The sequence below is a fragment of the Callorhinus ursinus genome, unplaced genomic scaffold (genome assembly GCF_003265705.2).
Source record: "Callorhinus ursinus isolate GAN/ISIS: 27379988/994484 unplaced genomic scaffold, GSC_fseal_2.0 scaffold6, whole genome shotgun sequence".
NCBI lineage: Eukaryota > Metazoa > Chordata > Mammalia > Carnivora > Otariidae > Callorhinus > Callorhinus ursinus.
The window spans coordinates 80,379,454-80,405,249 of NW_027397068.1; the positions used below are offsets into that span (position 1 = coordinate 80,379,454).

At 47.2% G+C, this 25,796-nt stretch overlaps 1 protein-coding gene across 7 annotated transcripts; it reads left to right on the forward strand.

The window, feature by feature from the left end:
• Positions 1 to 139: 139 nt before the first annotated feature.
• ERMARD (ER membrane associated RNA degradation) lies at positions 140 to 25,796 on the forward strand. 7 transcript variants are annotated; one of them, XR_012378659.1, is made up of 19 exons: positions 140 to 276; positions 2,687 to 2,856; positions 4,342 to 4,481; positions 5,727 to 5,828; positions 6,119 to 6,208; positions 8,166 to 8,263; positions 8,672 to 8,808; positions 9,533 to 9,647; positions 10,259 to 10,361; positions 12,932 to 12,961; positions 14,295 to 14,363; positions 15,427 to 15,600; positions 18,456 to 18,539; positions 20,167 to 20,240; positions 20,795 to 20,920; positions 21,271 to 21,489; positions 22,347 to 22,460; positions 23,927 to 24,530; positions 24,943 to 25,796. XR_012378659.1 is itself a non-coding variant. In XM_073894242.1 (18 exons), exons 1-18 carry the CDS (start codon positions 140 to 142, stop codon positions 24,108 to 24,110), a joined length of 2,166 nt encoding a protein of 721 aa, XP_073750343.1. In that variant the 3' UTR covers positions 24,111 to 25,796. The 7 variants fall into 7 exon arrangements, 6 of the variants coding, with proteins under 6 accessions (XP_073750343.1, XP_073750344.1, XP_025722345.2 ...); XM_073894242.1 differs by having other exon boundaries at positions 23,927 to 25,796; XM_073894243.1 differs by having other exon boundaries at positions 21,331 to 21,489; positions 23,927 to 25,796.

Here is a 25,796-nt window from a genome sequence, read left to right on the forward strand (position 1 = left end):
CACCCGACCCGGACACGAAGACGCAGCGCCCGCCCTCGTTCGCCCCGGCGCCTCCCCGGCCGCCCGATGCCTCCGCGGCGCAGTTCTCGCACCTCCCAGGCCCCAGGCCGAAATCCGCGAGCCGGTGGCGGAAGAGTGAATGTGGCATTCCGCTCGCGGGCGGGGCAGCCGCCGGGTCGCCGCAGGCCGCTTCGCGCGTGTGTGCAGCGGTCTCGGGCTCGGAGGAAGCCTTCTCCGCGCCCGCGCCGGTGTGGCGCCCAGCCTGCGGGTGGTCCTGCTAAATTGAAATAAGACGTTTTTAGGCCATTTTGGTTACAAAACTAAATCACAACAGAGCCAATGGCCGTAGATCGCGTTATACGGGTTGCCTCATAGGGTTTTATTTCCTGTCCTCGTGCAATTAAATACAATCATCTGTCATCACTTTTAGCAAGCGCTACTGTTTTTTGAGTGCTGTGCGTGAGACACTTTGCAGTGTTATCTGTAATTACTGCAACACTAGATTACATCCTGTACCGTTTACAGTTAAAACGGAGGCTCAGAATGCTTCAAAGCCAGTGGTACAAGGAGTCTGAAGAAGAGTTCAGACTGAACGTTCTGAGCATAGGTCACCTGCACCGCCCCACGCTGCCCTGGACGAGACACTGGGGCATCAAGGAGGAAAGGTAGGGGTGGGTGCGCGCGCACGCACACGCTCGCGCACGCGCACGCACACACGCTCGCGCTTGTACGCGCGCGCGCAGACGGCGGAGAGGGAGGAGAGGCGCGTTCATAACTAACAGGAAGACGTAAGGTCATGAGTCAAGGTATTGCAGTATCTAGTGTTTCCTGATTTGAAGTAGGATTTTATTCCTAATTAACAGGTTAATTATTCAAGACAATATGTGCTTGAAAGTTAACTAAAAGTCAGCTTCTCGAATGCTGTGTCTCTTGGTAGGGGTAGGGTATTGTTAGTCCCCAAAGCTGAGGTTTTAACGACTTGAAGAAGCGCGTTCCCTTCGGCTCCAGGAGGGACGAGCCATCGATGACTCAGCTGACTCTCGTTTCTTGTGTGCTGGGGGTATGTTCCGTGTAAGACCCGACCTTGGTGCCCTAGGATCTTACAGTTCGGTTAAGGCTGCAGGGTAGCTGTATTGCACGGGCGAATACAGCCGAAAGAGGACCTTTCCTGAAGCTTCTGTTGCCGTATCCCGGGCCTGCAGTAATGGAGTAGATGGGCTTTTGTGCAAACATACGTTTGCCCGCCGCCTGTCACTCCAGAACCAGCGCTCCTTGCTTAGAGTTCAGACGCTTTTTTAAAAATGCAAGGAGTCCCTTTTGATATCAGAGTAACCCTTTAGGATTACATTTCTGTATCAGGCAAGACAAACCACACCAGGCTTTGAAGGAAGAGAATTAAGAGTTAACAGTGTAGAGTTGTTACAGAAAGAGCAAGAAGAGATGTCTACAAGGACTTTGGACTTGGCGGCTGCAGGGCTCACTCACTCCCTTGTGGGACGCTGAGAGAACCAGGGCAGTGGTTGGGATCTTACAACTTAGAGACGTGGTGGAAGGTCCCACCCAGTTGAAACTTGGATCTCGGAGGAGGAGGTTGTGCCGCTCAGCTACAGGGCGGGCCTGACAGTTCTGGGAAGCAGACCTTTGAAGAGCAGGCACTGGACAGCTGGTGGTGTGTCTGGTGGGCGCACGGTGAAGAAGCTGGGCCTACAGGTGCTGGGAAAACTGCAGACTGGATTCCGCTACTGTGCTGCTGCTGGGGAGAAGCTCCACGGGACAGGGATTGGAGGGGAAGGCCCCGGTTGCAGGCAGCAGGAGCGGGTCCCATCTTCCCCCCCGCTCTCTTGCAGTGTCTGTGGTCCCTGACCGGCTGAGCAGCGTGCGCCCTGTAGGTCACAGCGTAACTGCTTATTTGGCACACGTTCCTTGGGTCTGTGGAAGATTGGGCTGAGAGTGGGAAGTGAGGCTTCTGGGCAATGGGAGGAGTGAACTGTGTAACGGGGATGCTGAGTAGGGTGCGGGAACTCAAGATGACCAGCCTCCAAACCAGGGAGCTGCTAGGGCTTAATCCCTCATGTTAGGACACACAGCCCTTGACTTGATACAGCAGATGAAGACCCCGTGATAATTTTAGTCTCAGAGTGTGACTCCTTTGCAGGTTTATAAGATGATGTTAGTGTAACGTCGGGATAATTATGAGGATTTTGGTATTATTTAATCCTTCATGTAAAAGCATGGTTTGCTGCTGCTTATACCACGTGAGGATTCAGAGCTGTGCTTTTTACTTACATTTTAGTTTATTATGCTTGATTTTCTGCTTTTCCATTCTGCATTAGAAAAAATTGGTCATTTCAATAACTTTGGGACAGTATAGGAACCCTGAAAGGAACAGTGCACTATCCACAAGATGTACCAAGCTTCTGTAAACTCCTATCTTCACAAATATTAAAAATTTCACATCTTCAACATTTATTTGATAAAGGTTATGTAAACTATCTTTGATTAATATTTAATCACAGTATTTTAATCATACAGCTTTCACGATAGCCAGAAAGTGTGTTAACAGTAGCTATACCTAAGTGTATTCTGTACTTAAGGTAGAATGGGATTTTCTTGTAACTTGAATATATAATTGATATTACTCTGTTTTTACTTCTTTTAAATAGTGTCTTCTATGTCTTATATTTCAGATGCCAATAGAGGATCCGATTACCACTTGTCTTTCTCCCTCAGTCTATGATATGATCTGTAAACTCGGGTTTGAAGTCAGAGAAAGTTGTGATATCAGTGGCATTGTAACTCAGAGGGGTGAGGTGTGCTGGCCGAGCATCACAGCCTGTGTGACTTACACACAGTCAGGTCTGTACGTTCTCTGCACCCCAAGCAGCTGTCAGTGTTGTTCGATTTAAAGAGTCTTGGCTGTAACACTTTCCTTTCTGACCATTGTTTCTTTTAGTTAGAGGTTGTTACAATACAGACCTAGCTCAGAAGAGGAAAGGGATCAGGCGGCATGGGAGGGAATGAGGCCAGAGGAGCACAGGAGAGAGAGCAGAGCACGGAGCCGAGGAAGGCCTGTGTGAGAAGGAGGCCGCGGGGTCAGAGGCTCGCTCCGTGCCGACAGTCGACGAGAAGAAAGTGGGGTCCTAGGAATTCTGGGTAGGAAATGGCCCGTAGGGTGTTACACAGCTGTCTTAAATGTTCCAGGCTTTGTTGTACATGTTTTAGAGCAGGGATGTGGGTTGGGAAATTTAATAATAGTTACAGGAATCGCCAGCGAACATGCTGTGGCCCCAGAGTTTGTAACACAGGCACATGCACGGTGCGAGAGACCATGCCGGGTTGTAGTCTCGGTGCCGATTGTGAGCAGAATGGGAAACACAGCCCAAATGGTGCCGATTGTGAGCAGAATGGGAAACAACAGCCCAAACGGTGCCGATTGTGAGCAGAATGGGAAACGGCCCAAACGGTGCCGATTGTGAGCGGAATGGGAAACACGGCCCAAACGGTGCCGATTGTGAGCGGAATGGGAAACACGGCCCAAACGGTGCTGACCGTGAGCGGAACGGGAAACGGCCCACACGGTGCCGATTGTGAGTGGAACGGGAGACACGGCCCAAACGGTGCCGACCGTGAGCGGAATGGGAAATGGCCCAGCACAGCATGACTACCACAGAGGCACACGGAGGCGTTCTGCGGTGCTACGTGCGGTGCTATGAGGGGTGAGGAGCCTGTCGCCCTGAGCCGCGGGGCTAAGTGAAGGAATAGGAGGGCCATATCGTTGTGTTTGCTTGTGTACATATAAGTATTTCTTAATACCCCGAGGAATCAGTAACTGTAGCTGCTGTCGGAAAGAGAACTGGGTGGCAGAAGGGAGACCTTTGCCCTTTGATATTTTCTGGGTGTGAGCCGTGTGAATGTTGTTTCAAACTTACCAAAAAAGTAAAACAAAAAAATTCATATGTTCTAAAATAACATCATTGGAAATCTCACAGTCTAATAATGTCAAGTAAAAAAATCAGGTTAAAATATTATATATACAGTATGAACCCGATTTTGTATAAACTTACATACAAGTAGAGTGAAGAAAATATTTTCTCTTGATTAACCTTTTTGTATTTTCCAACCTAGTACACTTCTAACAGTGTATATTTCTTTTATTATCAGATCACCGCTGTGTAACTTATTTTCAGCAATATCTTAGTATCTTTATTGTAAGTTCAACTATAAACTGGTTGTTGATTTCATGGAAACTTCATAATTAAAGTACTTTTTCTTTGATGCTTAGGCATTTTCATCACATGATGAGGAGCTGTAGTACTAACACTGGTTTTCTTATCCCTGAAGCCCAGAGTCTGGATTACCGGGGCACTGTGCGGCTGCTGGGCCCTGTGTGTGAGGCCGTCCACCAACATTTGTTATCTCTGACCAAGGGGGAGTTTGACATTCGATACGTGCCGTGGCTGCAGTGGACAGCTTTTCCAGAGGTTTGGCTTGTGAACAACCTTTAGAAATGCAAGACTTTGCGGAGTCTGCTTAGAGGCCCTTGTTACCTATTCATCTTAAAGGGGTCTCCTCCATCCACTAAGCCCTCCGCCTGTGAAAAGGCCTGAAGGATGCAAGGGAAACTCAGAATGTTATGCAGTCGCCATGGCCTGAAACATCCTTGGAACAAAGGAAGTTTTTGGTTGCATTATCCATAGTGGGGTTGGAGAGTAGCTAGGTATGTGGGTGCTGGTCCTGGGACAGACAAGGATGGACTGCTCCAGAAAAAAGCAAAGACCTTATGGACAGACAGTAAGGTGTTCTTGAGACAGTGGGAAAAGGAAACCAGGTGGGGATGCTTGGCTTGTGGAGGGTGAGTAGAAGGGAGGAGGGGTAGTGTGGGGCCAAGCCCAAACCTTGTTTTGGCTGGTTTGTTGGTTGGTGCAAACCAGCCATTGCACTTGGCACATTTAATGACCACAGTAGGGCAGTAACTATAAAAGGTCTAATTATAAAGTACTTCAAATTTCCTGATGTAGATAGAAGGGTCATTGCTTCTCCCCTTGTAACAGCTCTTACGTGACAGGCTGAGCTGCCTCACGTTTATTGACTTTTAAGAACTAATCAGAATGGGAAATAAGATTTAGGATAAAATACTTGACTTTTCAGTTTACAGTTATGCCAGATTTATTGCTTTCAGTAAACACTTAAATGAAGAAAAAAAACGTTCAAAACTCCTTAGATACTAAACATTTTTTTGATTCTTTAGATATTGTTACAGTTGAGTCTTGGACAGTGCAGGGCTAAGGGTGCCCACCCTGTGCAGTTGTAAATCTGCATGTAACTTTAGACTCCCTCAGAACTGAACTGCTAATAGCTGACTCTTGACCACAAGCCTTACTGATAATGTAGTTGATTAACACATATTTTAGATGTTTTATGTATTACATACTGTATGCTTGCAATGAAGTCAGCTCGAAAACGTTATTAAGAAAATCATGAGGAAGAGAAAAATACACTTACAATACCGTACTGTATTTGTGGAAAAAATCCACATGTAAGCCGACTTGTGGAGTCCAAACCTGTGTATCTGTATAACAAATATGTACCCATACCAAGAAAGTCATGAAAATATACCAACTGAAACCTTTAGAAGTTTGAATTTCATAAATCGTATTGCTTGAGAAATACTTGGGGAAATGTTTCTTACTGATCACAAATTCTAACATATGTTTTGTTCTACACAGTTATTTCCTGAAATATTTGATGCTTTGGGAAGCCTTCAATGTCCCGCTATTCCTCTTGGCTTAATGAAACTGACGGCATGTCTAGAACGGGCTTTGGGTGATGTAAGTGTGAGACCTCTTTCTTTGGTTCACTAAAATATCTGAATGAACATCAGACTTTTACAGCTGTCCTCAGATTTCTTGATTTTAATTCTTGTTTTCCTATGAAATGTAATCATCTGGCACAGATGTTTAATATTTTTCTTTTTCAATGATTATGAAATCAAAACACTGGTGTCTTCAGTGCTTTTCTCCCTCAGTTGTACAAACAGTGGCTTTATGGGTGGGTTTTTTCTTCACATTGTTTGGCTCATTACAGTGCAACTGTAAGACAATCCTTGTTTGAATTGTAGGTATATTTACTGAATGGGAAGGAATGCCCCTTTCTTTTGAGAGATCTGCTTGCGTCTGAGGAGCTTGCTGCGGTCTTTGGGCGGTCTGTGGTAAGCTTGTTCACCTAAACCTGATAGAGTAGACACAACACAAAGCCGTTTATGGTAGCTCTACTTTTGTTCCTCAGAAATTGATGCTGCATTAGGAAAAAGTTGATGATAGCTGTAATTTGAGCATATTCTCCTTTCCCACCTCCCCTTTCAAAATTGCCACTTTCCAGCCACAAGACACACATCTCTTATCCTGGGTCTTAGCGTGGTATAACACCCTCTGGTGGGACGGCCTCGGGGGGCCAGCCGGATGAACAATTTGAACTCTACTGCTTTCATTAATTATACATTAATAATTATCATAATAACGTATTCTAGAATAAAATTTTGACCATTTAGGGAGGGATACTAAAGTTTTATCCTAAAATATCCATTTTTTTTTAACATGTGGGAATTTATCCCGTTGTGCAACTGTTCAGACTTACAGTGAAAAAAACTAGATGCCAATTTAAAACCATGCAGAGCTGTATACTTTGTGAAAATCTTCAACAGGCCACGTGACCAAGGCTGTTTAAGACGAATGAGTAACCTTTTGGCAACCGAGTGAGGCAGGATCAAGGTGCAGAAGAACGCCAGGTTAGCGTCCTGGGCAAAGCTGAGCCTGCCGAGCCAGGGCAATGTTTAAAATACTGGTGTAATATGTTACCAGCTAGACTTGCTATTTTTGGATAAGAAATCTGTTTTCAGTAAAGCTCTCCCACTTTACAGTGGTTCCTTGTCAGCTTAAAGAGCCCTTTGTTCAGTGGAGAATATGGAGTGAAGACCAAGTACAAAATTCCTGTAGTTATACTGAATTCTGAAACAGATCCATGTGTTTTGACCTGTTGTTTGTTGTCTGTCTGGGTGCTGTTAGCCTCTTGCTGACCTGCAGCCACTCTCAGCCCCAGATCCTTCTACTAGTTCATTGGCTTCTGTATTTCTGATTGCCCAGGTGGTATGAACAATTAATTAAAGTTAGTGGTAAACTAAATTAAAAATAAATACGGCTAAGAGAGTGTTATTGTGATTATTAGGATTAGGTGTTACTATTCAAGTATTAAAAATTGATGTGAGCCTGAAGAGTTTCTGGAGTTGCATGGAGAGACTGGTTGCCAAGGGTTCTGATGCTGAGTTGAAACCCTCTTTGTAACTTCTGCTCTGGCTTGTCCTGCCCTTTGAGAGAAACTCAGGATTTCTGCATCCATTTCCTCCTCTCAGCAGGAGTCCTTCAGGCATCTGAAGATGGCTTTCCTTCCTTCCCCATGTCTTCAGGAGGCACACTCTTCCTTCTCAGATGACTTGGTTTTGAGTTATTTTAGTCTCTGCATATCTTCCATTATCCTGAATCTGTTCCAAAGTGTTGCCCTCCAAACCAAGAGCAAGCCCATGGACATGCATGCGTCTTGCCATCTGATAAGCAGGATCCCCATAGTGGGCGTCTTTATAAGTGGAGGAGAGAAGCAGGTGAATGGTGAGCTTCCAGCCAACACTAAGTAGGGGAGGTCTGGGCTGGGAGCGTCTGTGGGCCAGCCCCTCCCCACGGGGTCTGCCTCCTGCGGATTTCCCATTCCCCACTCCGTGTTTTGTTTTATCTAGGTAGGAGGCATGCTTGATGTGCCGGATGAAACCAGCACAGCCTGGGACAGATCTCCTCCCCCTCTGTAGCTCATGGCCCCGAGACCTAGCTTTCAGCTCTGCATGCTTGTATTCCTCATCTGCACAGTGGGGTTAATAGTAGTGCCCTCCTCAGAGGTTGTTCTGAGGATGAATGAGTAATAAATACACACAAAATGTGTTTGACGTGTTAAATGCCCAGTAATGTTTGAATACTATTACGATTACTAGTACTACCGCATGCCAGGCAGAGTGTTGGGTCTGCTCTAAAGACGAAAGCAGACGTTCTCCCACTACTATATCAGTTTATTCCGTAGTTCGGTAAATATTTAACTGTTCAGTAATCTGTTCTTAACCTGATTAGATGGACGTGCTGAAAGTCTTCGTCGGGTCTCCATGTGGACTCAACCTGCGTAATACCCTGTGGCATGGCTTTGCCTCACCTCACGAGATCCCCCCAAAGTACGTTTCTCTCTTCTTTGATGTACTTAAGAGTTTGTTTTATCTTGAATTTTACATCGGGGAAAGATGAGAGTTTTGAGGCAGGAATTTGAAGATCATACTGAAGCCAGTGAACACCTGGTGTGTGACAGGGTTGGGACCCCCCTGACTTCCACCCCAGAGGCAGCTGTGAGGCCGAGCTTCGCAGAGGTGACGAGGGGCACTGCCTGCTGGGGGGTGGGAGACCCTGAGAACTGCACTCTCGAGCCTGCCAGCCCTCGTGTAGCTGAATTCCCACAGCCAGGGGGAGTTACCTGCAATTGAATGGTGTTGTACTTTCTTAATTTTAAACTTGTTCTTTTGAAAGTAAATCTCTTTATGTGTGTGACAGTGCATTTTTCTAACAGATCCTGTGATGTTTTGCACTAGATACTGTTCAATGATGATACTGTTGACCGTGGGATTGGGTCAGCTGCTGAAGAGTTACTTGCAACAAACTAAACTTGTGTTGGGACACCGACCTTTCATAGCTCTTACAAACCTTGAGGATTTGGCCATTTTCCCTGGCAAGTATTACACTTTACAGTTTCCCCTGAATGTGTCTTCATAAAGGTAGGGATAAAGTCAGGAAGTGGCATGGGGACTTGAGCCCTTTAGGTGGACTACTTACTCTCCAGAGGCAGGAGAAGATGAACTCTTGAAGCTGCGTAAACTTTGCTCCATAAAACCTCCCCTCCTACAGGGGTGTAGGGCTGTATCTCTGATGTAAGTCATGGCAGGAGTAACCCAGATCCCTTAGGTCTGGCAGTCTTAGCCTTTTTGTGCCACGGACCCTTTGGTAGTCCGCTGGCTGCCAATAATACGTACTTTTTAAGACTATTTTTTAGAGCAGTTTTCAGTTTGGAACAAAATGGTTAGGGAGGTGCAGAGATTCCCCTTAAGCTCCCGCACTGACACATGCAGCATCCCACCGCAGAGCACATTTGTTGCCAGGGATGAACCTGCACAGACACATCATCATCAGGCAGAGTCCATAGTTTACCTCAGGGTTGAGCCTTGTTCCTCTCTCTTCTGAAAATGTATCTTATTTTTCTTGGCGTGGTCAGCTGGTCAGCCCTGACGTCCTCTCCTCACAGCTGTGGCCTGAGTCATAAAGAGGCCATCGTGCGCCTCCCCTTGCCCCAGGGGCGCCACGGTCACCTACGACCCGTGGGCCTCCTGCCCTGAGTCCACTTACGTCGTTCTTCAACTGATTAGGGTGATTGTGCTTAAAACTGTGTTATTTTGCAGACGTTACTTCTGAGGTACTTTCAGTGTTAGAAGAAGTGGTGAGGAAATCCACTTTCATATTAAAGGTCATGTTGCCGTACTGGGAAGCTGCATTAATCGGGTTTAGGTCACACAGGTAAGTGAGGAGGCTGGTCTCTCTCCAGGACAGCTGAGCTTAAAATGCCTTCACAGTGCTGACTAAAACATTACGCATCAGCCTTTTGGTGTAGTCAATACCGATAATCATTGTTTGGAATCAACTTTTCGGTGTCATTTGAGTTCTTACTGTGAGAGAACCGTGTGTCCTGTGTTAAAGAATCCTGCAACCAGGAGGAGGTAAGTTCGACTCTGTTTTCTGGGGAGCAAAGCAGATGCACGTGGACGTTGTGAGGCCCACGGCCTTTGCCTCCCTTCAGGTTCTGTTGTCTGTGCGTTCGTTCGTACCTTGAGAACCCACCCAAATCCTGGAATTTGAGTATTTCTTACAAGTAGTGGGAAGAATTGGGCAGATCTTTGATGACATTTTATTCTGGAGCTCCTCGTGTCAGAACAGTGGAAAATAGATTTAAACTCACGAGTCTAAGGAGACTGTGATTCTGCATTGTTTCTCATGTTATCGAGTACTGTCACCCCTCCTTGCCTTGATCACACATTGGTAATATCTGGAACAAAGCACCGTTATTTGGGGTCGGTGCCAGTGTTTACTTTCAAAGCTTGAGATTTGCCTATTTTACTTCAATTTCACAGGTTTGCTGACTGTGCCATGTTGTTACTGACACAGCTAGAGACGGGACTCAGGAGAGTTTTTGCCGCTGTTAACCAATGTCCAAAAAGACTTCTGACCGCTGAGGTACACATACTTCTGTGATTGATGGTGGTTGCCACTGTATTGACAGTTCTCTGCCTAATTAAAAGTTTTTAATGTCTCATTTTTGTTTACCATTAAATGAATTTTTTAGCTAAGAATTTTCTTTGGAAGGCTTGAGTGTTGTTTTTTGTGGCTTCCTATTATAATGATTTTATATGGTTTATAATCATTTGTGATTGTTTTTGATCGTCCTGTATTTCCAAGTATTTCAGACTTGTCAGGAAAGTAGAAATGGCGTGTAGCATTGTAGCCGCAGGACGCAGCTCTGGGCCAGAACTGCCAGGGAGCTTGGGGAAGCTTCTGGGTGGCCCTGTGCCCAGTCACCTGGCAGCGGCAAGGGTGTGTGTGTGTCGGGGCTGCACCTGTTTCTCTCACTCGGTCAGCTTCCTCTTCCGCCCCTTTCCAGAGGCATTCCTCACAATTCTGTTCCCAACCCTGTGCTCCCTGGATCTGCCACGGGAGATCTTACTCCCTCCCACGTCTTAACCTCCCTGCTTCCAGGGGAACAAGGATTGGAAAATACTTCGAACCAATGAAAGCGAAAGCCTGACACAGGCTGAGCTGCTGATGCGGCCGGAGAGGTGTCGGGACAGCAGTTTGTCCTGTGAACGGCAGGTGCCGTCCCAGGCAGTCGTCTCCTCGAACTCAGCTCGCCCTCCTCCCGAGTTAGGCTTACCCCGTTTGCTGAACGTTTTCAGGTCTCAAACTACTTTATTGCTACAAAGCTCGCTTTTCCTCCCACAAATTTGTTCTCTGGTGTTCCTTATTATCGCCGTCTGCTCAGGCGCTGGGTACCAGCCTCCAGCACCACCTTGTGCTGCAACCCCTTCATCCACTCAGTGTCCAGCCCCACCCGCCCGTTCTCAACGCTGAGGCCTCACCCGGCTCCTCTCCCCGTGATAAATATTCTTTCCTGGACTCATCTGCTTAGAACTTTAGTGGCACCCCAGTACCTGCAGCGAGCTTCGAGCTTGCGCGGGGCATCCCGGGGACCCCATGTGGACCCGCCTTCCTCCGGTCTGTCTCCTCTCCTGTCGGATTCCTCCAGCATAACCAAGGCCCCTCGCCAGTTCCAGAACATGTCTGTTCACAGGCTTTGCCCACTGTCCCTGCCAGACCGCTTCAGGCCACGTGAGTGACCTCCCAGAGCCTCGACCCCTCCGATGCAGCAGCTTCTCTTCCCTGCGTCCTGCCTCTGTTTTATCTCCAGGCAGTTCTGCTGTGCCTTCTGTGCCTGTTTGTACAGGTTTCTGATGCAGGCTCCTTAGGAGTGCAGTGCTCACGTTTGTGTCCCCTGATGCCCACGCCTGGTTCCTTTCCCTGGGCAGTGCCAGGAAGTGTCGTGCAGCGTCTGTCTCCAGCAGAGAGAGCGAGAACCCCGGTTGTCACAGCTCTCGCTCGAGTATGCTTGGGATTACTTCACAGGGGTGTAAATAGATTCAGTCATTTACATGTTATTTGGCCACACAAGTAAATAGCATGACTGCTTTTTATCAAACAATGTCTTAAATTGTAGGCCAGGCTCTTGTTCAGAATAAACATGGCGTCAACTTATTTGTAAGTTGCACATGTGAAAATGCTTTATAAAGCTGTAAAGTGCTGTGCACAGGTGGTTACTGTTTCCTGAATACTTACAGCATAAGGCTCTGAGGTCAGTGGAAGATCGAAAGATGAGTAAGACAGTGTGACTTTGAGAAGCTTATGTACGAGGTGTGAGAGAGAAGACATTTATACCCATTCCTTAAACAGGGTAGAAGTTAATGCCTGCAGTTTATGGAGATCAGTGAAAAGTTCAGTATTTAGTAGGCAGTTGGATACTTCGACTAGAGCTCAGGAAAAGTTTTAGGGTCAGTAGCATACATTTGGGAGCTATAAGGATACAGACTTTATAGGTCTCTACGTCGTAATAAATGCTGAAGGAAATTTTTTAATGTTAAATTGAAAATACGTTAAATGAGACACTTTTTTTGAGAGCTGGCTTCCACAGAATGCTGATTTCATCACAGTGTGTGTAAAATCTTACTGAATTCCCCAGCAGCCTTTCAGGATGGGCACTACTCATGTCCCGTTTTGCAGAGAAGCCTAGGTGGGGAGGTGCGCAGGGTCTCGCTTCCAGGGAGCACGGAAGCCGGGAGTAGATGTTGAGAGAGCCAGCTGCAGAGCCTGTGTCTGTAGACGGGACCAACCACACCAGGAAGTGTGCAGAACACAGGCTGATTGTGGGAGGGCACATCCAGTTATGCTCATTTGCGTGTGTGTGTGTGTGTGTGTGTGTGTGTGTGTGTGTGTGAGTTGTGCTGTGTGATGAGAAGAACCTGAGCTGAAGCACGTGGTGAGCAGAGTTTGAACAGGGCCCCACTGCCAGGCTCACCGTAGGTTCCCCTCTTCGATGATGTGCCCCGATGCCAATGGCATTCTTCCCAAGGTGCTGCTATGTTTAGATTTATTTTCAAAAGAAGGTTTCATATTTGTGGCCATGTGCTAGAATTGATTTTTCTCCTTTGAATACTTACATTTTGTTTTAATTATTTCTTTTCTTTCCTTTTCTGAAGTCCACGGCTCTTTATACCACCTTCGATGAAGTAAGTAAACTTTTAGGGAGTATCTGGAAACAAATAAAACATTGTTTTTTACTACACAGAAAATGTTGATAATCATACCTGCAAAAAACCTCACTTTATTATAAAGTGTAGTTTTCAGGCTAATTTTGAGATCCAGTATGATTAACCTAGTTTCTGAAGTTAAGGAAAGAGCAACGTTGGAAAATGCTAAGAGATACTAACATTATATGCTATGATTATTTAGATGTTACATTTTAGATTTAAGATTAACACTTCTTTTGCACATGAAATATACATGAACTGCGGTTGTAAGTGCAACGATGCATTTAATCTGTGAATTGGGTGTGTGAATCTAAAGCTGAAAATCTAGACTAGTAAAAATTGCCATTAAAAATATCTTTTATCACTTTAGAGTATAGAGGCTTTTATGTGTGTGTAATCCTGGATAATAATTCTCATATAGCCTGAAGTGTGATTTCACAGAGTTAGCTGACAGGAGGAAACAGGGAGAGTCTCTGTAGAGAGATTTGGGTGTTTAGATTACTTTGCCTTTAAGAGAACTCTTAGATCCCTTAGTGAATGGGTGGGGGGTGGGATTGGTAATGTGCCTGTTTACCTGTAGACTTTATTCCACGAGGTAAATAATTTGCTATAATTTAATACATAATATGTTTGATGCTGTGAGGATTAAATTAGATAATGTAGTCCTGTCTGTATGGGATTAGGGTCTATTGCGTTGGACTGGGTGGTTGGGTTCCAAACTGGTGTGTTAAGAAGTGGTGTATAAGGTAACTGTGATTTATACTTCTATCCACATACACACACACACACACACACACACACACGAACACACACGTAAGTACCTGTAAATACACACACACTTGAACACACATACATGCGTGTACTTCTAGATGTACGTAAACACACAGATGATACAGAAGCGTTATGCACAGATGTACACAAATCTGCAGAAATACACGTATACACATGTAATACACATGAGTGTATGTATGCACAAATACACAAATATACATCCACACACATCCATACACATCCACACATAAACACGCACACGTGTGTACGCATTACCACACATATCCATATATGCATATAAGTACACATAAACACCCATGCACACACAGTTAAGATACATACATATTCATATGTATTCCTGAAGTCATCATACTGGTTAAGAAAACGGGTGGCTGCTCTGTCTTTAAGACTGTCCTTATTTCCTTTGCTTGGGCTTCTGTAGCATGTTGTAACCAAAGATGCTCCATCCTTTGACTCTGAAGGTTCTGTATGTACATGTGTGTGCACTAATTAATTAATGTATTTATTTTTGGTGTTTTAGATATTGGCAAAACACTTGGATGATGGTAAAATCAATCAGCTTCCTCTTTTCCTTGGAGAGCCTGCAATGGTAAAATACTAGGCCTTTTCCGATCTCATATTCCCCTATTTATGGATGTGGTTAGCACTTCTCCAAAATGGAGTTAATCTTGGCTTGTGATCTGCTCACAAAGAGCGCTTCTGAACCACCCCCGCACTGTCTCAATGTCACGCTCGCGGCCGACTGCAGCTTGGGCTTTAAGGCCCTTTCTCTGAGGCCTGCTGCTGGAGCTGCCCTGCCCCCAGGTGGCCTGTGAGTGTGTAGCGGGGACTGTGGTGCTGGAGGGGGCAGATAGTGATGTCCAGCCGGGTCCGTTTCCTGCTTAACACTGTTGTTTTTTTTATGAAGCTATTACAGTGGCTACTTCGGACTCTCAGTAGAGTTTTTATATTTCTTTTCACTGAGCATTATTAGCAGCCTAGGTTCTAATGTGTGACATTAGTGGGATTCTGCGCGGTCTCTGGGTGTCGTTTCTGGCAGCAGGAAGTGAGGGTGAGTGGGCTAGTTTATCTGACATTTGTCTCCCTCCTGAATCTCCGGGACTGCTCTGTCCACCAGCCACTCGCCCGGCTCAGCACTTCTGACTCTTTCTGCTCCAGCCTGCACTGGGGAAGAAGCAGCTGTCCTCATCAGGGGGGCTTTACAGAGGAGGGCACAGATCTGAGAGAGGCCTCAGGACAGGGAGGGGCAAGGGCTGTGTTGAGGTAGGAGGAAAGTTAGCTTCCAGACGTGGACACCTCTGCCTGTTCCTTCAGTGGGATGTGAGTAAGACCTGGTGAGTTTTACTAAAGCACTGGTGCTGTCCACTTCCTTGTCAGTCCTCCCCAAGCAGCGGGGGGCAGTTAGAGAGACCAGGGCTTCCCAGGGAGGGTCCTGCCCCCAAGCGGCGGGCTGCAGTTAGGGACCGAGTTCCCAGGGAGGAACCCAGCATGGAACCTCAGCTGTATTACCTTGATTAACTGTCTCTGAAGCTCAGTTTCCTCATCTCTGTAAGCCGACACTGCTGTTCCCTAGATAGGTCAGGCGTGGCCCATTCTTTCTTCCCTCAGTTGAGAAAACTAACAAGATATTTTCTCTGTTTATATTCTGAAAGGAGTTTCTTTGGGATTTCCTAAACCATCAGGAGGGCCCCCGTATAAGAGACCATTTAAGCCATGGGGAAATCAACTTACCTGAATTTCCGAAAGAGGCAGCAAACCAATTGCTTGCATTTTCCGTTGTACTTTTACTCAGATTCACTGATGAAGATCTGTCAGCAGCCCTTAAGGTAATGTATAAGGAAGAGAACCATTAGATGCACTGTTACTCAGCTGTGACAGAATACAACTTATTTTCAGATGTAATTAACCCTTAATCACCTTTTCTTTAAATTTGTGTGAGTTATAGTATGCCTCCATCAGAACACGTAATTGTGGCTTGATTTGATTATGTGCATATATTTACTGCAACAGGTAAACTGATATTGTGTGATCAAACCAAAGAACCAGTATAAAACAAATTAAATATATCAGAAAATTTTACAAGTGACAAATTGGTCGGATGGAATATTTGCATCAATCAGTAAACTAATTCTTTTATTATTTTATAACAAATAATTTGGGTTAGTTATTGATATTCTAATCTGTTTTTCAAATTATGCATGTCACAGTTACTGTAAAGATTGTTGAGAGGTTCAGACAAAACGGAAAACGTGGTAGGAAAAGTGACAGCACTCAGGAAGGCCTTCTTGTGGGGTGAGCACTGTTCGCGGGTGGGCATCTGGCCCACGAGCACACGGGAAAGCTAGAGGAAGAAACCTGTTAGTGATCAGCACTCCTTCTACCTGATTTCTACCAGCCGTCTGACATTTTTTATCAGTATATCCTCATGTATATAAGCTATCCCTCAAGGATGGGTGAGTTCTGACGTGTGGAACGCTCCTGATTACAGTGTCTCAAGTAAACACCCTTGTTCACTTGGGCACATGTGTAAGTGAATTTGTTCAAGTACAGTTCTGAAGCAAATGTACCAGTAAGACCATGTTTTTATCTCCATGTTTTGTGTTACTTTGCTTTTATTTGTTGGAAATGTGATTCTTTTGTGAATGATTAATGTCTTTTGCTCCATTTTATGCGTTTTTATGGTTTATTAGCCGCATTTACCACTCCAATGTTTGTGTTGCTCCTTATTTGTCTTGAAGTTTTGAGGTCTTTTTATTTTGGCTTATGCATTTGGAATTATTCTTTTTTTTAAAAGCTTTTTTTTTTTTAAGATTTTATTGTTTATTTGACAGAGAGAGACACACAGAGAGAGGGAACACAGGCAGGGGGAGTGGGAGAGGGAGAAGCAGGCTTCCCGCGGAGCAGGGAGCCCGATGCGGGGCTCGATCCCAGGACCCTGGGACCATGACCTGAGCCGAAGGCAGACGCTTAACGACTGAGCCACCCAGGCGCCCCTGGAATTATTCTTAAAAGACTCTGCATTCTAAAATTATGAACATATACATGCATTTCCCTGGTACCTTTATAGGGTTTTTTCCTATTTACATCTTTTGATCCAGCTGGAATTTTTCATCAGGGAGTGAGAGAATCTAGGTTTACTTGTTTTTGTTTTTTTGTGTTTTTTTTTTTCTTTCTTAGACAAAAGGCTTGCAAGTTGGCCTAAGAGCATCTGAAAGACAAACATCTTGGGGCCCCTGGGTGGCTCAGATGGTTAAGCGTCTGCCTTCGGCTCAGGTCATGATCCCAGGGTCTTGGGATCGAGCCCCGCGTCAGGCTCCCTGCTCAGCGGGAAGCCTGCTTCTCCCTCTCCCTCTACTACTCCTCCCTGCTTGTACTCTCTCACTCTCTCTGTCGAATAAATAATAAAATCTTTAAAAAAAAAAAAATGAAAGACAAACATCTCTGTAGTGTGTGCGGTGGACTTGGTCTCCTTGTGTACCCGTACTCACCTTTGTGACAGAGTTCCGTGTCTGTCAGGTTACTTTCCCATCTCTCTTCTCTTTCAGAATTTCCCCACCTCCTCCCTATTAGGATTGTAGGCAAACTTGTTAAAATAAACACAAAGCCCAAGACTAACCAAGCAATAAACAGGAATGGGCTATTGATGGATTCATTTAGGAGCAATTGATGGTTTTTACAATAGTGAACATTATTCCCAAACGTGGTGTCTCTGTGTCCTCAGGCTTCCCTCGCAGAGCCTCCCCCTAAGTGGCAGTGCCATCCAGAGGCCAGAATCTCCTGTCTTTACTTGTCCACGTCCTCCTGTGCCGTGTGCTGGGCCAAGCTGCCCTCCCTGTGGTGGCCCCCTGTTCTCTTGTTAGTGCAGCAGCCAGAGGGGTCCTCCGTAGGCCCTCCCTCCCCCCTCCCCCGGTCTCAGACGAGAAGCCGTGTGCTCTGCCAGGCCCGGGGCCTCTTGTGGCTTCATCGCCAGTCTTCACACGTGTGAGTTGCAGCTGCCCCACGAGGAGGTCGGCCCGCCTGCCTTGTGCACAGAACCTCTCTGCTGTGCGGTAGGACTTGGGTCTTTGAGCAAACGAAAGGTTTGCATTTGGATATTTAGTGACTCTCTTTGTGCTCTTGAGAATTCTGGGGAGTTACTGCTTCTGTGTGGGAAAGCGACTGATTGATCATTGGTATATTAAGTTAGTCAGCTGTCAACTCACTGACTTTTCTGTTTCTGATAGTTTTTAGTCAGCCAGTGTGGATTTTCCAGCCACACAGTTATATCAGCTGTAAATAATGTTATTTTTACTCTTTTTTTCAACATTTACATGTTTAGCAATGTGACTCTTTTGGTCGTACTGATTTTTAATGTTTAAATTCCCATTCTGTTTTTTTTGGAGACATTCTTATTTTCCAGTTTGGAGCCTTTCTTCTTTCTTATGTATTTCTAGTGCCACTGATTTTGGACAAAGAGCAGATGTGGCCTTTGTTATTTATCATTGTTAATTGGTTTCATTTAAAACACCTCTGTTGGTTATGATTTGACCACTGTCTCAGACCTGTTCTGGTGAAGTCTTGCTCTGTTATAGCTGAAGGAACATGGTGAGACGGGGGCTCTCGTGTGACTCGAATTCAGCAGGAGAAAACCAGGGGCCTGACCACATGTCGCGGTAACCCTTGTCTGTTTTTTCTGAACCAGGAAAAAGCAGCGATAAAATCACTGGTTGGTCTTGCAGAGGGTTACCACGCCCACTTCCACCCAGTTTCTCAGCTTAAAAAACAGGTGAGCCGCACATGGGCTGTCGGGAGGGGTGTGCACGGCACCTGTGGCAGAGATGCCCACCGGTCCAGGCGGCCTGGCAAGCTGGACCTCAGGGTTGCGACTGGAGGCTGTGCTCAGGAGGTGGCCTTGGCCACACAGCTCTGTCCCTCCGAGCCTCACATCCCCTGTCCAGCAGAACAGTAATGATGGTGTTTGTTGTTTCCGGTGATTTTAGTACTTGAGGTGTGGCTGCTGGGTCAGCAGGTTGTTGCCTTAACTCGGGCAGTGTTCCTTTTACCAGGTGAGACCAGAGCTTGTTCCCGTGTAACTTAGATCATGGAAACCACAGACTTTGAAGCATTTCTGCCAGGAGGTTCCAGTATGGAAATGAGCTTGGGTGCTTTATTTTCCACGTAGCTGGATATGAGTGTGCAAAAGGGGCAAGAATGGGGTGGTGTCTAAGAGTAGAATAGTCATGATCGTTCTAATGCAGACATTCATTAGTGAGTTGGCCTCTAATGGAAGCTGTGGGGTCCGCACATAAGGGTTTAGGGAGAGATTTACAGCGGCAGCTGGAAGAAACTGCCTGAGAGGACAGAGTGTCACTGATGACGTCTTAAGAGAAATAGTGTCAGCTAGAAGGGGCTGTCGGCAGTGGGCGTGCGGAGAGTTCTAGAGGTGTTTTACTCTCCTGGTGCTACGTGAGGGAAGAATTCAGCCCCAATACTTGTGCCCCGTGGGTTCTAGTTCAGCAGCGAGTCATCGGGCTGCAAGGGAGGACGCCAGGTGTCTGCAGCACCCTGACCTGCAGAGTCAGAAGGGAGGAGGGAAGGGACAGAGAAGGGACGTCCCAGAAGGAAGGGAAGCTTCAGGAAGGCAGGATTTGCCTGTAGACCTCCGCCCCAAATCTCCAGCCTCACGAGCCCGCCTGCTCCTTGGCCGCTGCCGTCACGGCCCTGGTGGAGGCCCCTCTGTGCCCCCAGTGGGTGTCTCTGACCCTCCCCTCCCCTGCAGCTTCTTACTCTTGCTGCCCGTGATGTATTCCTTTTTTGTTTAGCGGTCTTGCACCCCATTCTTTTTAAGGTCATTGCTCTGTTTACAGCTGCATAAATTACCCACATTCAGTGGTGTCAGTGTTTAATTTGCTTACACTTTCGTGAGTCAGAGATTTGGCATGGGCTCCCCTGGTTCGGTGTTCCATCTGAGAAGACGAGAAGTTGGTGCGGCGCCTCCCAGTGAACCAGGGAGAGGTGCCGCCCTGTCTGACCTGGCTTCCAGAATCACACACACCCTCACTTACATTGTGTTGTCGGGGGGAAGGCCACTCACCAAAGCATGTCCTGATTTGGGAGGGGGCGAGGACCTCAGCTCTCAACAGCAGGGGCGTCAAGAGTTTGCTGGTACGTTTTACAACCGCTCCGCATATTAACTACCTTCTAATCTCCTGTTAATTTTACTGGCCTTCGCTTATCTGATGGTATTGAATAACTGAGACCCACCACCTAGTTTTAAAATGTTGTAAGATCTGTAACAATTTTGCCAATATATATCTCCTAGAAAGTGATTGCTACGTTCATAATGGTTACAGAAATATTTTCCAGACGGTTACTGTAAAATCTTTAAAAGCAGTAGGACATTTTCCTCTCAGGTGCTGAGCTGTGAGAAGAGCATCAGGGTTTGGCCCCTCCTGCCTTTGCCTGAAGAGGCCGAGGAGGCAGCCAGGTGAGTTCTGTCCGGGGTCATGCAGACCTCACCATCCCCAGTGGATGCCAACCTCCATGTGAGGTCCCAGCGGCGTCATGGGAAGACGAAGTGCAGGGGGCTTGCTAGGCCTCGGTGAGCAGGGCAGGCCACTCGGTGGAGGCGCAGGGGGCGCGGTCTCCCCGCTGAGGGCCCAGCCCGGTGGTGGGCCATTTGGGGAGACCAGGATCACAGGAACAGAGGCAGCCTTTGTGGGGAGGGGGATGGGGTCCACTCGAAGTATTTAGCGGGTGATTAGACATAGGATCTAAAGGTCAGGAGAGAAGTAGGGATGGAGAGAGATTTTGGAGTCAGGATATAGTAGATCCATCTTGTAGAAATAATACTTAGACGGTTTGTTGCTTATCTTTTGTCTACAATGTATGTTGCTTTTAGCCTATCATTTATTTTTACCATTGCCTCTGACAGTGGCTTTTTCATTTTATATTTGGGAAAACTACGTTGCAGATTAAGTGAACCATTAAACATTTGCACGGCACTGCTTGGGCTGTATCTGCATATCTTCTGTTTTTCAGATTAGAAGGTACTTCTGAAACACAGGCCTGCGAGGCTTTAATCACAGAAATCCTGAGAGCGCTGCCCCCCCACTTGCCCGAGAGCCGTGGTGTTGTCAGCGACTGGGACAGTCTTTCCGCCGAGAGGTGAGTCTCCGAGAAGTGTCGGGAATTGCTGGAGCACTGACCAGCCGTGTCGGGGCCCCACACTCAGCTGTTTTCTGTGTCGTAACGTTTGTGAGCTTGAGGCAGCATTCGACCCCACTGTGGTTGTGCCGCCAGAGACCGGGGAGCCCACCCTCCATGGCTTGTGAGGCGTTGCTGTGCCTGACGGAGCTCTCCTGCACATTCTGCCCCCCACAATTAAGTGTGCGTGCGTGTGTGTGAGGCCTGCAGAACTGAGCACACTGTGTAACGACCACTGCTCCCCAGAAGCTGACCATCGGGGGGCCCGGGCAGTGAACATACCCCATGAGAACTCGCACTCTAATCCCCAGGTGGCCCCAGGTGATCCAGGAACTCTGCGGCACCCCTGTCCCAACTCTCTTCTGTCCCAGAACCGTTCTGGAAGTGCTCACTGTGCTCCGAAACATCAGCACACATTGCGCCCGCGTGTCCAGCCAGTTCGCTGCCTCTGTGGAGCTGAGATACCAGCAGTGGGTGGAAAGGAGGCTGCGCTCCCGGCAGAGGCAGACCTACCTGCACATGCTCACTAGGTGTGTGGCTCGTGGGCCTGGTCCGGAGACGCCCCACTGGGCAGGGGTTCTGTTGGGATGCAGCTCTGATTCCTACTTTCAGGGGAATACTCACTTGCAGAGGACACATAGTATGTTAAATACTGTTGTGATTTTGGTGTGAGAGAATATGGGTGCCACTGACCCAAATGAATATCTGGATTTAAAATATTAATAGCAAGTTAACTTGGGTATGCCAGCATTCTGGTTCCTTACCTGTTGTGTATTTTAGGATGTTCTACATCCTTAAGAAATTACAATTTTGGACAAATTCCTGGAACTCTGGGTTGAGTGGTATCTGTATCTATAAAGCTTTTAACGGGTTTTCCTTGGCTGCTTCTGAAAGGTACACTCTAACCAGCAGTTTATAAGATGATGCCTGTTACGTTACATCCTTCCCCAAACGGTATATTTCAGAAAAATTCTCTACCGGTTTCATGAGCAAGATAGTATCTTACTTTGATCGGAATATCTTTGTGTCCTGGAGACATTGAACACATTCCCAGGTTTGAGCCATTTGTGTTTCTTCTTGTGAGAGTCATTTACCAAATACCAGACTATAGGACAGACGCTGCAGACAGAGACCCAGAGCAACTGCTGGACGCAGAGCCGGTGCCGTCTTGCTCCTGAGCCGTGGTGGCTGGGAGGCCGGCGGCGGCTGGCCGGCACTCTGGGGGCAGGGGCTGGGGCCGGTGGGCTGTGGTGGGGCGGGGGCCCACAGGGAAACCGCCACAGAGAAGCCTTGAGAAGGCTGACTTCAAGTTCCCTTGAAAAGGAGTTTTCACCCATGAAAGTTCAAAATTCTTAAGTTTGTCAAATTTTAACTTCATCTATTTTAGTATTAAGCTTCTGTCTCCTGTGCTTTACCTGATTTTATTGCTGATTGCCCTGGAATTGGTCAACATTCATGTGGTTCATGGAAAAAATACTTATGAATATCAACAGTATCTAAAGTAAGTGTGTTGTATGTATAAGAAATGAAACTGTTTTAGTAAATTTAAGTGATTTTACTTCTATTGGTTATTTTATTTTATTATTTTTTTAAGCCCACAGTCTTGGTTGGCTCTTTACTGTTTTTCTCTGTGGATTTTGGTGCAAGTTTGTGAACCTTTAAAACTAACACCCATGTAGGCTCATTTCAGAAAATTAAGTGTGATGAGCTTGCAAACGCTTTCAGAATTCCTCTGTGTCCTAACACCACCAGCATGCAGAGAGTGATATTGCAGGTAGCACGTACCTCGTGTTTAAAGTAAATGTGAAAGTAGGACTGGTATTTTCTTAAGGAAACGTGGAACCCAGGTGGGAACCAGGGAGGCCGCCACGCAGAATGTTATGGATCGGTGGCTCCAGGTGACCCCCCCGCCCCCCCATTCTGCACTGGGGGGGTCGTCTGTGGTAGGCCATCTGAGCGTGCATGGTGGGAGTAGCGCCCCGGCCCCCGGCCCCCAGCACTGCGTGCCGGGAGCTCCACATGGTGACAGTCCAGAATGATGCAGACGTTGCCAGATACAGTCATCCCCAGCTGAGGACCACTCTCTAGATGAAGGATCTGTGGACTTTCATTATATTATTCCTTTAACTTCTAAGTTTGAAAATACTCAGAATTAGAAGTTGGGGAATGTTGCCAGCCTACTTGGCAAACTGGGGAGAACTCGGAAAATGGAAGCAGGACCTGACCCCACCTGTTGGAGAAGAGCCCGGGAACCGTTTGATAAACACCTCAGCAGTGCTGTGTCCGAGTGGAAAGTGTCTCCCGGGAGGCAGTGCACCTGCATTGCGAGGGCAGGTGTGGGATGCCCGGGGCCAGAGAGGCACCCCTGTGGGGCTGCAGGGCCTGCACGCTCCCCATTGTGTGCATTGCATGCTCACATGGCATTTAATCCAGGCAGTCTCTGACGCCTTTTCTGGAATGCAGTTCCATCACGTGCAACCATCCTACCTGATGTGAGAGTGAGTTTAACAAGGTGCTCGGGCGTGTACCTCGTCTAGGGTCCAGCCACCTCTCCAGGGACACGTACGATTCAGCATCTCTTCCTCTAGCTTCTGTTCTCACTTCCGTTTTGCATGTGGTTCTTTTATTTGAATTTACAGACAAAAATCAAGTGCAGTACTTTTTTTTTTTTTTTGAAGATTTTATTTATTTATTTATTTGACAGAGAGAGACAGCGAGAGAGGGAACACAAGCAGGGGGAGTGGGAGAGGGAGAAGCAGGCTTCCCGCGGAGCCGGGAGCCCGATGCGGGGCTCGATCCCAGGACCCTGAGATCATGACCTGAGCCGAAGGCAGACGCTCAACCGACTGAGCCACCCAGGCGCCCCTTAAGTGCAGTACTTTAAATTCCAAAATGAAAAGAGTGCATTTAAATCATTGTTGCATTTTATAATAGAATAAAGAAATTAATTTCTTTTCGTTAAAACAGGTTCTTAAAGTCGATCTTGCAGTACGTGGAGAACCTGGTGACTTACACCAGCCAACAGGAGAACAAGTGGAACAAAACGATCAATCTTACACATACAGCTCTGTTGAAAATTTGGACTTTCAGTAAGAAGAAACAGATGTTAATACATTTAGCCAAGAAATCCACAAGTAAAGGAGGCTTATGAAAACCCTTAGAAGTCAAGATGCTTTTGGCTACATCTGAAAACTCAGCCTGAATAGGCTTTACTAGCATGGAAATTGAAAAGTCAAAGGTAGAGTGGATTGCAGGCTCTGATTGATCAGGGATCAAGTTCCGTTTCTCTGCAGTTTTCTGAATTGCTGTTTCCGCGTTTGTGTGAACCTCAGGCTGGGTACCTTCCTGGGACCAAATGGCCGCAGCATTTTGTCCACCATCACACAGTGTCCAGGGGGAGCTTTATACCCACACGTCACCCAGCAAACTCTTGAAAATGGTCACTGTGGCCAGGTCATCCGGCCCCCTGTCTTTACCGGCCAGACTGGGCAGGCTCCACTCCTGAGCTACCACTGGGGCACGGAGAAAGAACGTGGGCCAGTCCAGCCTCATCCCTGGAGCGGGGAGCAAGGTTGGATGATCCAGATCCTATGGGACAGAGTTGGGGAGGAAGGTATGGTGGGCAGACGGTGCCAGGCAGCAGGTTTGCCCGTCTGTGGCCAGGAGAGTAGGAGCCCTGGCACATGTGTGGGTAGGAGGGTCTTGCGTAGGAGTGGGGAGAGCCGAGGACTGAGTGCAGTCGCTCCAGTCCTGCTCGGAGAGCTGGAGTCTGATTTCCGAGGGCTCTCTCTGGGCCACTGCAGTCGTCGGGAGCATCCATCATCGGCAGCTTCACACCCGCCGTGAGGCCGTCCCCAGCCGCAGGTCTGCATGTGCGCTGGGCCTCGCACAGTGACCTGTGGCCTCTCCACCGTCCCTACCTCCCAGGCAGGTTCTAGCCCATGCTCTAATACAAGGAACGGTGCCCACTCTGTGTGTTTCAGGCTTCTCTGCTGTCGGAGAGCAGTGCCGAGGAGACCTCAGAGGGAAGGGGTGGCGCTGTGGGAAGACATTGCAGCACATTCCATCCATCCCTTTGCCAACTCAGCCCCCACCACCCCTTTTAAACTAAACTCTGGGTAAGGACAGAGAGCGCCGAGCTTCTGCCCCTGCGATGTGGCCGCCTCTGGTGCAGGTGTAGACCCCGGAGCCCCCGCGTCCGGGCTTCTGCCCCTGCGACATGTTCTTTTCCAGCGGTCACACCCTCCCTTGGACATACTCTAATTTAAAAGATAATTTATGGTATTAGCCACTCTAAACCCTTCTGATGTTAGAGCTCAATGAAAAAGGGGAAATAAAAGAAAATATATTTACCAAGCACATGAGGAGATAGGTGGAACTCCTGTGCTTTTGCACCTGGTGAGCTGGCAGATGTTGGTATTAAAAATTCCCTCTTCTATAACTCATTCCATGTTACTCTGCCCTCAGTCACTCACTTCTGTTGGTGGTACCTCACCTGGTGGGTTGACCCAGACTTTATTCCTGAGAGGTCTCCCTCCAAGACGTCTTCCTGGTTTGGGCAACTCGTTTTCCATTGGTTCTGATTGCTGGAAATGGGAATTCTAGGAGGTTCCCCAGAAGATCTCTTAAATTCCAGACACACACCTGCCTGCCCCTGTCTGGCAGTAGGCCTGTCCCCAAGGGAGTGGGGAGCAGTGGCCTAAGCTGTGACAGTCAACCGGCTTTGCCTTTTGGTTCGTTGGCATGAGGTGTCCAGTACAGCCGGGTGGCCTCTCAGCCTGCAGAGGCCAATGGGACACTTGTGTCCCTCTGTGGAGATCTCCCTTAGGAACAGATA